General features: G+C 33.8%; 1 protein-coding gene and 1 long non-coding RNA gene across 3 annotated transcripts in view; one reads left to right on the top strand and one right to left on the bottom strand.

Annotated features, from left to right (window-relative positions):
• Positions 1-7272, top strand: part of LOC130892545 (alpha-protein kinase 1-like) — a 24856-nt gene extending 17584 nt beyond the window's left edge. For both annotated transcript variants that reach the window (XM_057798003.1, XM_057798002.1), the window contains exons 11-12: positions 1803-2046; positions 5103-7272. In XM_057798003.1, coding sequence (XP_057653986.1) covers positions 1803-2046; positions 5103-5768 — 910 coding nt within the window. In that variant the 3' untranslated portion in view covers positions 5769-7272. The remainder of the gene's footprint in view (positions 1-1802; positions 2047-5102) is intronic.
• Positions 6088-11927, bottom strand: LOC130892547 (uncharacterized). Its single transcript, XR_009059057.1, has 2 exons — positions 11486-11927; positions 6088-11417 (listed from the first exon to the last, which is right to left on the bottom strand). It is a non-coding gene; the product is annotated as an uncharacterized LOC130892547 (long non-coding RNA).

The following is an 11927-nucleotide window of genomic DNA, read 5'->3' as shown; positions in this document are numbered from 1 at the left end:
ATAATGTTTCTTCTTCGTTAGAACTAGGTCCTGTCTTTACTTAGGAATAGTTTTCGTACCATTTTATAGTTTTAATTTGAGAGAAAATTTTCCCCAAAACAAGCTATAGAAGGGTTCAAAACACTACATTAGAAATGAAAAACGCCATCGAATGGTACCCAATGGTACAGAAGAAAGACTGTAAATAGAAATCTAATTACCCCACAACTAAACACTGTAAAAACTTAGGGAATGAATTATCACAGGCAGTCTAAAATCCAAGTGACCATTAGAGCTCTAAGTCCCAATGTCATAAGATCCAAGGTGGTTTGGGAATACCTGGACATATTAAAAGAGTTAGCGGAAAGAAACAACCCTCCAATGGGTTCCGGGATACACTGGAGTGAAAAAAAATGAAATACCAGATAGACTTGTATGAAGTAGGAGGGAATAAATCCTTTCTAGGACCTGATCTCTTTTCTGGAATCGGTTGCAGGACAATAGAGAGTACAGTAAAAAGTAGATAGATAGAAAATAAACTAGGTACTACAGCAAGTGCAGTACTAGCTCTTCACACTTATTACCGAAGTCTACAAGGTATTTTAAGTTTCAATTTTTTTCTCTAAATCTCTACAAATATATATAATCATGAACTCGGTTCTCTCCTGGTTCATAATCAGATCCATTCCCTTTCCTTTCACCTCACTATAGCTCAACGCGAGCATAAGAGATTTAGTGAAATTAGTCTTTCTTTGGTTGATGGTTTTGATCAATTTATGATAAACTACTCTAATAAGATTATCTGTTCCTGTCCAATAACCAAGCAGTTATTGGAGCTCTAAGCTCCAATATCATAGAATCCAAATTAGTTTGGGAATGATTGGACAAGTTAGACAAGATAAATAGTTACCCTACGAAATAGCTGACAGACTCGCTAAAGAGCAGTCAAACCCTTCATAGGACATGGACCCTTCAGAGGCATCAACCATAGAACAATAGAAAAAGAACTTAGATAGGATACTGGGACTGGTACAGTTAAAAACTCTTCTGTTTAAACTATAACCAGAGAAGATCTGCTGAATGTATCAGCCTGAGTAAGAACAACCTATGAATACTAACAGTAGTCCTGTCGGGACACTGTAGTCTCAATTGATATCTCAAGACGCTAGATTTAACAGATAATGAAGATTTTCCAAATGTGAGACACTACTTCCAGAGTACTACACCTTGGAGCGTATGACATAGGAAACGAAGACCTCTGGCTACAGCTATCCCACATTCTTAAATTTATAAGTGGAGTGGGATTAATAGATCAGCTGTTACAACTGGGATCCCTAGTATCACAGCAGAGAAGAGGACACAATATATAGTCGTTGTTCTGACAGAAGTCACTAAGTCCACTTTTGCAGTAGAGTGGCTGTAGATGTAGTGCTGTAGATGTAAATATAACTACATGTGAGTTTTGTCAGTCTGTAGATCGGCTAATTTTAAATCGAGAATGTATGAATGTATGAAATTACTGAAAATTAGACTCATTGACTTTTGCCAGAACAACGACATTATCCTTTAGGTCGCAGTGTACACTGTACCCTAATATCTGTTTGGATTTTTTCACCACCATCATGCTAGTATGGCTATATTTTCCATGTCATTTCTAAATTAGCTATGTCAATAGCTTGTTCAAAGTCAAAAGTTGGTTGTTGTTCCCTGAAAAATTACATTGTTTCTATTTTTTATGATTTATTTCAATTTATCAATGATGATGATATCCTTTGTGCTTCGATATATTTATCTTGAAAACATTAATTCTATTTTGATTCTAGTATTGAAACTCAGTTGACTATGGACCAAAACGGAGCTACCAAACCAGACATTCACACACCATTCAAAGATAAAAAAGACGCTTGTATAAGATTGATACGATACCACTGCTTGGATCAACCAGTCTTATCGGAAAAGGACCTTGATAAGGCAGATGAAATTTTTGAATTAACTGCCCAACATTTAATTAGTAAATTTTCTAGAATGGAAGACAAGTACAAATATTTATTAATGAAAGAAAGTATGGTAGGTATTTCGCGAATCTTGGTATTTCATTTAAATTTTTAATGCTTGGATCAGTTTGTGTATTTTACCAATCAAAAACGGTTGTTAATTTGAACTTTAAAAACAGAAAAAAATTAATAGGAGCTTATCGAGGGAATATGAAGATTGTTTCTTTTCAGCTTGTGATAACATTTTGAGATACATTTTTAAATCCACTGAAGTGATCACTTTGAAGGCTTAATCTGGAAACTATTTGGAAATAACTAATAAAGAAGCTACACGACTTTGATGGCCTTCTTTCAGGACACCAAGTAGTGTAGATTCTTTGGGGAGGAGTATCACATAGTTCTAGTGAATACTGATCACACGATTCATTACTACCACTATATAATTCCACTGTCTGATGCGCGTTTCATCTTCAGAGAACTAAGATAAACTAGTTGTTAATGTAGTGGTAGTACTGAATATTATGTTTATTATAAATATAACCAACGGTCCTGCAATTCCAATTTAATTTTAGGAAGCCAAAACAAGAAACGAGGATATAACTTCTTTTGTGTCGGCACATATGTTAGAGTTCATTAATTATATAGGGTATTTCTAAGGGTGGTGATTGTTCGTATAAAATTAATATATATAACTAAATTTCCTTACCGCACCCTTTCAAAAATATTACCCTTAAAAGGTTTTTATTTTTTTTTCCTTAAATTTCAGTAAAGCTAGAAACTTGAAATTCTGTTATTTTCGTGCCCATCGCACTTAATATCATTAATTCATGCAGGAGGGTGCTCCAGTACACTTCAGTCGGACTGCTTGGAAACATTTAGATGCAACATATCCAAGTCATTGGATTTGGGCCAATTTTGGGGCCATCCTCTATCTCCAGAGTTAAATCCTTGTGATTTTTGATTATGGGGTTACCTTAAATTCTTAGTTTACACGTCAATCATAGTTGATATCAACAATTTGAAGAATTGTGTTCAAATAGAGTGTGACACCATAAGAAATACACCTCAAATCTTTGTACGTGTATGGAAATGTATGGAAACACACAGTATATCTTTCTCGCCGTCTTCGTTCAAACTATTCATTCATTTGGTTTTAGTAATGAGATTTAATACTTTAGTAGTTATTGTAAAATTTTAAATATTTCAGTAAAATTTTTAAAAAAATATTTCCTAAGACACTATTTAGGGAAAAAGATCTCGTATGTGTCTTTACCCAAATTAGCCCTCACAAACATCTAAGAATGCAATTATAAAATAATACCCTACCAGATGAGGACAATTTATGGGCAATAATTTTAAATGGGACGTTAAAAAATATTGTAAAATATCAAGACTTTATATATCTTATATATTTGTTTTATTTTGATATTCCAATATAAACATATCTCATTTTTCTTTCTAGGTTGGCCCAACTGAAAGTTATTATTCAGTGTCAAATTATTAGTACACACGAAGACAGTTTTGTATTTTTAAGCACTGCTGCACCAAAGTCCATGTTTTTAGCATAAAACATCACCATCATTAAAGAATGAAAATGGCATGATGTTATCGTTGTTGTAACAAATTATTTAGAAAAATAGTTAATTGGTGATACTTTTAACATTATTTCAACGAATACATTGAAGATTGTTTGGGAAGTCGTTTTACCTTTCAATCTGCTTTGCACCTTTACTTTGAAAGACATTGTGTCCGTTAACTCTGGATCTAAAATACTTCTCCCAAAGGAGACCATTTTTCTGGAGGTTCTTTGTTCCACTTCCATTGCTCTTTCGAGGTATCTAAACCTACTTAAATGGAAAAAACATTCGGAGTGGATCTTTTGCTGTTAGAATCTGCAGTGACTTGTCAAAAGACCGACTACCAGATGTTTTTTTTTGGTGGTTCGAGAAATTCATTGAGACTGTTAAAATGATATGATTGTGAATCTTAATCTGTAAGACTTTAGCCATCTATTTAGTTCGTTGTTGATGTGGAATCTCTTAAGACTATAGTAAGGCTCTGGTCCCCGAATATGGGATCGTTGCCCCTCTTTTAACAACGCTATCTGCTTCCTCATTCCCTGTTAACCACCTTAAGGTTACATCGTTTCTGTTATCTAGAGCTTTTAGAGCTTGTTTACACTCTCATGCTAGATTAGACCTGCTTTCAACGGCTTTCGGGGCTCTCAAAGCCGTTTGGCTATAGGAGAGAATGTAAATGTTTCTGTTCTCACACCCCTAAGCAAATATGCTTATTGCTAAAAATTCTGCCTGAAAATAGTAAATGCTTTACCTAATGTCAATCATACTATGCATTTGGTTCGTTGGTTTGTTATGGCTTTCTATATTTACTGATTCTAGAATCCTCAGGTGACTTGCCAAATTCCATGACTTTGATTTTTCTCTAGATTAGCCTGATAAATCCCTCTTTTTACTATAAAGTTAAGAGAAGGCTCCTTTAGCAGTGTCTCTAAGGTTGTAATTGGGCATGTCAATATAGCACCTGTGATATCCGAACAGGTTCAGTTTTTTCTGAGATACTAAGGGGCTTGATGACTATTTGGTATACCCATATTATGCTTAAATTCCCTTGTCTTCTCGCAGTTGATTAAGAGTTGCTCTTTATTTTATTATGCTTCATACCCGCCCCTTACTACTACTAGCAGATCATAATTTTGTCCACTACCAAGAACCACACTTAAGGTTATAGTACTTAGGGACTCCTTGTAGTAATAGTGGAGATGTCTTCTTTTACTTCTGTCGTTAGTGTAACATTTGAAAATAGAAATTTTTGTCAAGAGCGCTCTATGTCAATGAAGGCTACTAGAGCAATATATTTGCTGTCATTAATCTTTTCTATGTCTTCAACTAAGTGATGTAGTTGATTTGCCTTTTTGATAAGCAAACTGTTTTGTTTAAAGTGGCGTTCACACCAAAAGAGCTTTTTCCACGATTGATGACATTCAGATTGGTATCAAATTAATTACAAATAAATAGATTATTGAAATATTTGGTTTTTAATTGGAGAAACGTAAAATTTGATTCATTTCCAAACTGTTTCGAATATGTTTTAATGATTGTTATTTTACAGCGCCAAGTTCAAACATCTGAGATGATGATGTTGGATCGTATGTTTTTAACCGACGAGCAACAATCCCTAATGAAGCTACGACAGGATTACGAGAATGAACTACTCAACATTCCTTCTAATTCTGAACAAGAAATGCCTCAATCATTACCGCCGCCACCACCTCAACCGCCGCCTCCTCCTTCTCAATCAACAACACACACATCACTATCTACTTCAACGCAAAATGCTGCAGTTTCGTCATCGGAACCGTCGTCTGAAGACTACGATGAATGGGCGTGCATTCAACGCGAATTGGGGTGTTTACCGCAACATATTGAGACTAAATTATCCCAGCACAACCATCCGAAACGTTCTGCTAGCACCGATTCCAGGTTGGAAACGTTGAAGCGATTTCGCGTCGATAAGCATCATAAAAAAAGTACAGACGTTAATTTGTGCGGTGTAAATAGTATCGGTAATAGTGCGCCAAGTACGATATATCACCAGCAATCGAAAGCATCCAGTGGTTCGTCTACATACGATAGTGCTCAGAATTGTAGTTTCTCATCGCATGAAGACAACGAACCAGAAAATAATAGTATCGACGAACAAGTACAATCCGCCATCGATTCTATATTAAACTTGCAGCAAACTCCTTCACTAGATTTGGATAGTATTTTATCATGACGTCAGTTTTAAGTATGAATGGAGTATTGTGTACGATTTTTTTCTTCTTTTGTTGGGAGTTTTGGTATTATAGTTCATTATAAGCCGGACTTAGTGAACGTGCTCTTATGTGCGTCGATGAGCCTATTTTTTTGTGATATTTTGGGAAGCAATATTTATTTATGTTGCGACTTTGATCAAGTACGATTAATTATACGTAAAGCTGATAGTGTGAATATTAAATACCAAATGAATTTTAATGATTTTTCTTTTATTCACGTTTTAGTAGACCATTGAATTTGTCCAAAAAGGTATGGATATTAAAGAAAACAGTTGCAACTTAGAATTTGTTAACCAAAAAAGTCTTTTTAAGGTTTTGTTTATTTATTTCTCTTAATATACTATACAATAAATAATTGGTTTTAAAAAATATTTCCAATGTACAATTAACGCAACCCAAAAAAATCAATCCTGATGTTCGATGTTACGTGTGTGTCATTCCGTATCAATTTAACATGGGGTTTGTATCTTGTCATCACATATTATCTTGAAATTTGGCAAAGGTGTTCTCTTGGTACAGCCTTGGTCAAATTTTTAAAATTTTCAAAATTTATTTAATGAACAGCTGCTAGTGTTATAAATATTAAATTGGGAGGATAATGATCTCAAAAAAAATCTAAGTCATATAGTCATTTAATGAATACAACTGTAATTGCCATATTTTTGTAAAAATTCCAAAGAAAAAGTTACTACCTAGTAAGATAGGTATAGGTTCAGTATTTAATGCTTGAAAAAACTTCATTCATTTGGCATACATCACTTTTGAGTAGCATATGAGCTCTATGAGTAGGAGTTTGGAAATTTGATCGGGTTCAACCCCTAAACCAAAAAAAATACAGCCCCCAAAAAACCACCTTCTGGAATCATGATGAGTAGAAACTCGCCCTTATTTTCAATGTCATCTATTTTCTTTCTCTTCTCTTCGGTAACCTCCAGTTAATAAATATTTGTCATCTGGATCATTAAATAAAAACTTTTTTATATCCTTTCTTAAGAACATATTAGATTTTTTTAAGGTTTGTACCCGACTGATTTTCGTTTCAGAAATGTCATTAATTTGGCATCTTTACATAAATCTACATTATCATATATAATTTAAGTTGCTTTTAGTTTAAAATAGTTTAGAGGACTGAATCTTTTAGACTTTTCTTCAAAATAATATTATTCTGGTTCCTCTATTTCATAAAAGTGTTATATTCCTTTAGATAGATTTCTTTGGATTTGTCTGGAAAAAAATTTAATGCTGCAACATTTGCGTTTTCTATAATTTCTTCAGTATTTCAAACTCGGAATCTTCACTTTCCATCTTTACATTAATAATAATAATTCAAGGTGTTCCGGGACTTGATACAAAAAAATCGGGAGTGAGTAGATGACGTGTGTGAGCTGTGACTTAAAAAAAATTCTCATACGAGTCTTCGTCAGATTGTTTTAGTCCTAGCCATTGTTCAGGTCAGGGAGAAAATCGTTAACCAACAAATCTTGAGTCTGCTAAGTGACCATAAACATAAATCAACCGGAGATTTCCTAGCGTGTGTCACCAAAGCTATAGAGAAATATGAAGAATCGCACTTGACATATCGAACGCTTTTGAAGGGGTTTGACATGCTAACCTTCTAAACAAATCATTTATCGACTGGCTTAGTAGTGTTCTCGTGGATCGAACCATGTAAGTTTCTATTGATTTAAACACCTCAGAAAGATTTGAGCTGGTGCTCCCCAAGGAATGCATCTTGTCATCTACTCTCTTTCTCAACGATCTACTTGGCAAAACTGCAAACCAGATAAATAGCTTCACCGCCGATAGTACAATAGTGTCGTCGACGTCGTCGTCACCCAACTCTGCAGGCAGGAACAGATCGCCACCATCAATACCGATCTTGGAAACATTCTGGGGTAGAATGGGAGCAATCTGACTGAGCTGAAAGCAGAAAAGACCCAGGTGGTTGTTTTTACTAAGAAGACTGGTACTTTGGCTCAGATTTGGTCCTGTTTGAACATAAAATAGTACCATCATTACAAATTCGCTTGCTGGGTGTTGAGGTTGGGAGTAATATGTCCTGGCATAGTTACATAGCTGAATTAGCTAAAGCAGCTTTACAAAAACTTGAAGCTCAAAAAGCTATATACTCCGCAACAGCTTCTAATCCTTTACAAGCCCCAAATTCATTTATATTTGGAGACCATGAGGATGTCGATTCAATACAGAAGAGAGCAATTCGATTTATAGGCGATCCAGAGTTTTCCGGAAACTTGATAGCTTAGAGCATAGAAGAAAGGTCGATGACCTTACCCTGTTTTACTGATATTACTGTCCAACATAATCCCAACTAGAATAGTATCTGCAATTTATCTGGATTTCTTTCTTTGGAGAAGTGCAAGTCTTCGGAATTGGCTACCAAGGCACCTTTTTATATAAAAAAAAAATTCACAGGATTCCCCTTCATCGAAACATCCATTACTGTGAAACTGCAGACTTGTGCGTTTAGGCTCCGGTGTCTAATGATGGAAACATGTTTCATCTATGTCTAATATGTTTCTTTGATATCTTTATGGCTTCAGCTATTTCAATCAACTTTTCTTTGCATCCTTCTACTTCGATGCTAATTTCGCCTTGTTTTAAATTCAAATATTGATTTTCCTAGAACAAAGTCCAAATAATGTTATAAAGTCAAGTATTGTTATTCAATAGTAGTTTTTGCCAAAATTTAATGCTTAATTAATTTTTTCAAACTAACAAAAATTGCTTCACTTAAAATGCTATAACCATAGACATAGTAATTCTAGACTGCTGTAATATATAATTGCTATATTGAAGAGTTGTGCCAATTTTAAAAAGAAACAGCCACTGGTCAAAGGTAGAGCTATCTTTGTTCCACTGTGCGGTGATTGGTGATATATAACAGTGGAAAGAGTACTGTACAAGAAAATAAAAGGAACACTTGACAGAGGTAGCTTTATAGTTTCGTCTTCTAATATGTGAACACAAATTTTATTGAAAGCGCAGTCTAGTTTTACTTTGTCTATGGCTATAACTCACAAACTAATAGTACAACTGTCCCTATAACATTATCTAGTCCAAAGTACTAATTTTCTATTTTAACTCCCTGGTGTAATATTTCATCCAGGAAATAGTTTGTTTGGTTTATTTGTCAGGTATTGATATCATAATTTGTCAAACGCTTTAGCTATATCATAAGTTTATTGTCTTTCAATTGATCTATTTCAATTATTGAATGAATGTTATTTGTGGTGGAATGTTCTAGCTGAATTATGTTTTTTTGTACACTTATATTGTTTATTCTTCATATTTGCAAATCCTTCGTTCCCTTAACTATCTTTTTCTTAGTGTAGATATTATTATCTCTGAATTCTCGTACATGATTGGAATATATCTTAATATCAAGCTTCATTATAGCTAATGTCTTTTATATCCCACAACTAATAAGTCAGAGCCCGAAAATTAGGTTCTAAATAGTCTGCAAAATCTGTACATTATTTGTTTGAGCTTCCTCTCTCTTGTTTTTTTTTTCCTGTATAGTCCAGTAACTTTATATATAACAGCATGTGTTAAATCCGGTGGTTCTGATTTATTGCGGACTTGATTATGATGTTTGCTTAATGGATCATCTTTAAACTACATAAAAAATCGAAAAAATTTCAAGTTTTGGTCATTAAAACCCTAGCTTATGAAATCCGGAAGTTGTTATTTTTTTTAATTAGGAAAACTGTTCTCTAAATCTTTTTTTTTTCAATTCCAATCACTTTGTTGTTTTTGCAAGATTTTTCGACAACTATTTTTGAAGTTTTTATCAAATTTCGCTACAACCCTCTACTTTTAAACCTCAAATAAGAGGATTTCGATCATTTATATGACAATAATTTTATGACTCAAGGCCTAAAGTATTGGGATTAAATTTGTGTTGCGTTAATTGTATCTACTTCCCCCCTATGCACTCCCTTGAGTGTTGGAGGAATACACTAGATATAATTTATGAAGAACGATGTAATTAATATTTGTGAATAGTATACTACAAAAGTGTAAATAGTTTTAACAATGCGATAAAACTTTGTAATATAAAGCTGATTAGCTTATTATAGTAGAATGAACCGAAAAAACAATTTGTGTATATATCTGTATGTATATTTATATTAAATTGACATCTAAGAAGAAAGTAAACCTAAAACAAATTTATTTCAATATCATAAATCTATTTTTTCCTTTTGCGATCTTCATAGAATTTTCTATAGTAACAGGCAGTGCTTAAATCCACCTCTATAATTCAAAATTAACAAAATTTCCATCTCTACACTTATAACAACAATAAACGTGATTCGGGTTAGTTTCCAAATAATCAGATCATGATCGGGTTAATCCAATCACAGTTTTGGAAAATGAACAAGTTTTTCCATCTTTACCGTTACAGATTGAACAGATTTTTGATCTACACTTTCAAATGAACAGATTTCTCCATCTCTAAATTTAAAGAATGAACAAGTTTTTTAATCCTCATACTTATCAATGAACAGGTTTCTTTACAACTGTACAATTAAAAAATGAACAGGTTTTTCTATTTCTTCATATATTAATGAACAGGTTTTTCACTTTACTGTTACAGACTGGAAAGTTTTTTTGTTCTTTTCAAATTTCTAAACGAGCAGGTTTTTCCATCTCTACACTTGAAGAGTGAACAATATTTTCTACTTAGAAATGAACAAGTTTGTTCATCTCTACACTTATAAACGAATAGGTTTCTTTCAAATTCTACTATTGAAGAACAGATTTGCCCATCTCTATTTTATAAAATAAACAAGTTTCCCATCTCTACATGTATGAACAGGTTCCTTCCCGACTCTACAATTAAAAATGAATAAGTTTTCCCATCCCTACATTTACAAAATGAACAAGTTTTCCATCTGTTTTCAATACAATGAACTGGTTGAGATTTTTCAATCTCTACCATTATCAATTGAAAAAAGGAGGGGATTTTCCCATCTCTACACTTAGTATGAACTGGGGCTAAAATCAACCCAGGTCCGACTTAAGGAAATCAAAATCAATTTTTTGAATGTAATATTTTCGAACAATTTTTGGTACGTACGCGTTTAATGCTATTAAGTAATGTTCAATGAACGGTGGATTTAAAGCAATTAAGTGATAATCTACAGTTGCTTTATTTAGAAAAAAAAAAATAATTTCATTTCTTTTCTGCAGTTTAGCAACTGTCCATATATGACCCATTGGTTCTCAGCTTTTCGAAAAAATTTTGTAAATATAATGAAATTTATACCATACTAGTTGTGGCTGTTAGGTAAGAGACTAGCTCTGCTAGAGAAAAAGTACGCATGCGCCAAACGTCAACGACTGTCAGTTGATTAGTCTGAAACCTACACTTTCGAATGCGGTGTCTACAGTGGTTGCCATAAAATGATCGACGAAATAGAGTAACGAATTGTGATGCAGTTTCACTGTAACGTTTTTTAAGTGGTTTAAGCGTTTTCAAGAAAATTTTGAGGACGATTCACGTTCGGGTCGCACTTTCACGGAAGAAAAAGTCGGTAATCTTGTTCGAACTGACCGTCAGCTATGTATACGTGCGATTGCTGAATCTATAAGAATTTGCAAAGAATGTGTCAAGCAAATTTTAACATTCGAAAAATGTGTGCTAAACTAGTACCTAATTCCGCACTGTCAACAAAGGTTTCTAACCAAGTACAATATCCCAGGTTAGACCACCCTCATTACTCGCCCGGATTGTGCACCATGCCACTTCTACCTCTTTCCTAAGGTCAAATCTCCATTAAAACGAACAAGACTTGATTCTATTGAAGCTATAAAAGAAAAAGCGGCGCTAAGGAAATTACATAAAAGGATTTTCTACACTTATTAATTAAATATACAAAATATCAAAATTAACATATTTTATATAACCAGGCTGGTAATCAATAGCCACATCTCCTATTTCTAACTTGTGATCCACAGTCTTGTGCACATAGCTCACCTCCAGGATCATGTCTAATTCACAATGTATGTACCCTATCCCTTAAAACTAGTCACCCCCTCTAATCACTACACCACTAAACCCCTCAAGAGCTAACTCGTTAAAAATTTTTTTAGCG

The sequence above is a fragment of the Diorhabda carinulata genome, chromosome 4 (assembly GCF_026250575.1).
Source record: "Diorhabda carinulata isolate Delta chromosome 4, icDioCari1.1, whole genome shotgun sequence".
Taxonomy (NCBI): domain Eukaryota; kingdom Metazoa; phylum Arthropoda; class Insecta; order Coleoptera; family Chrysomelidae; genus Diorhabda; species Diorhabda carinulata.
This window is presented reverse-complemented; position numbering and strand designations above follow the sequence as displayed.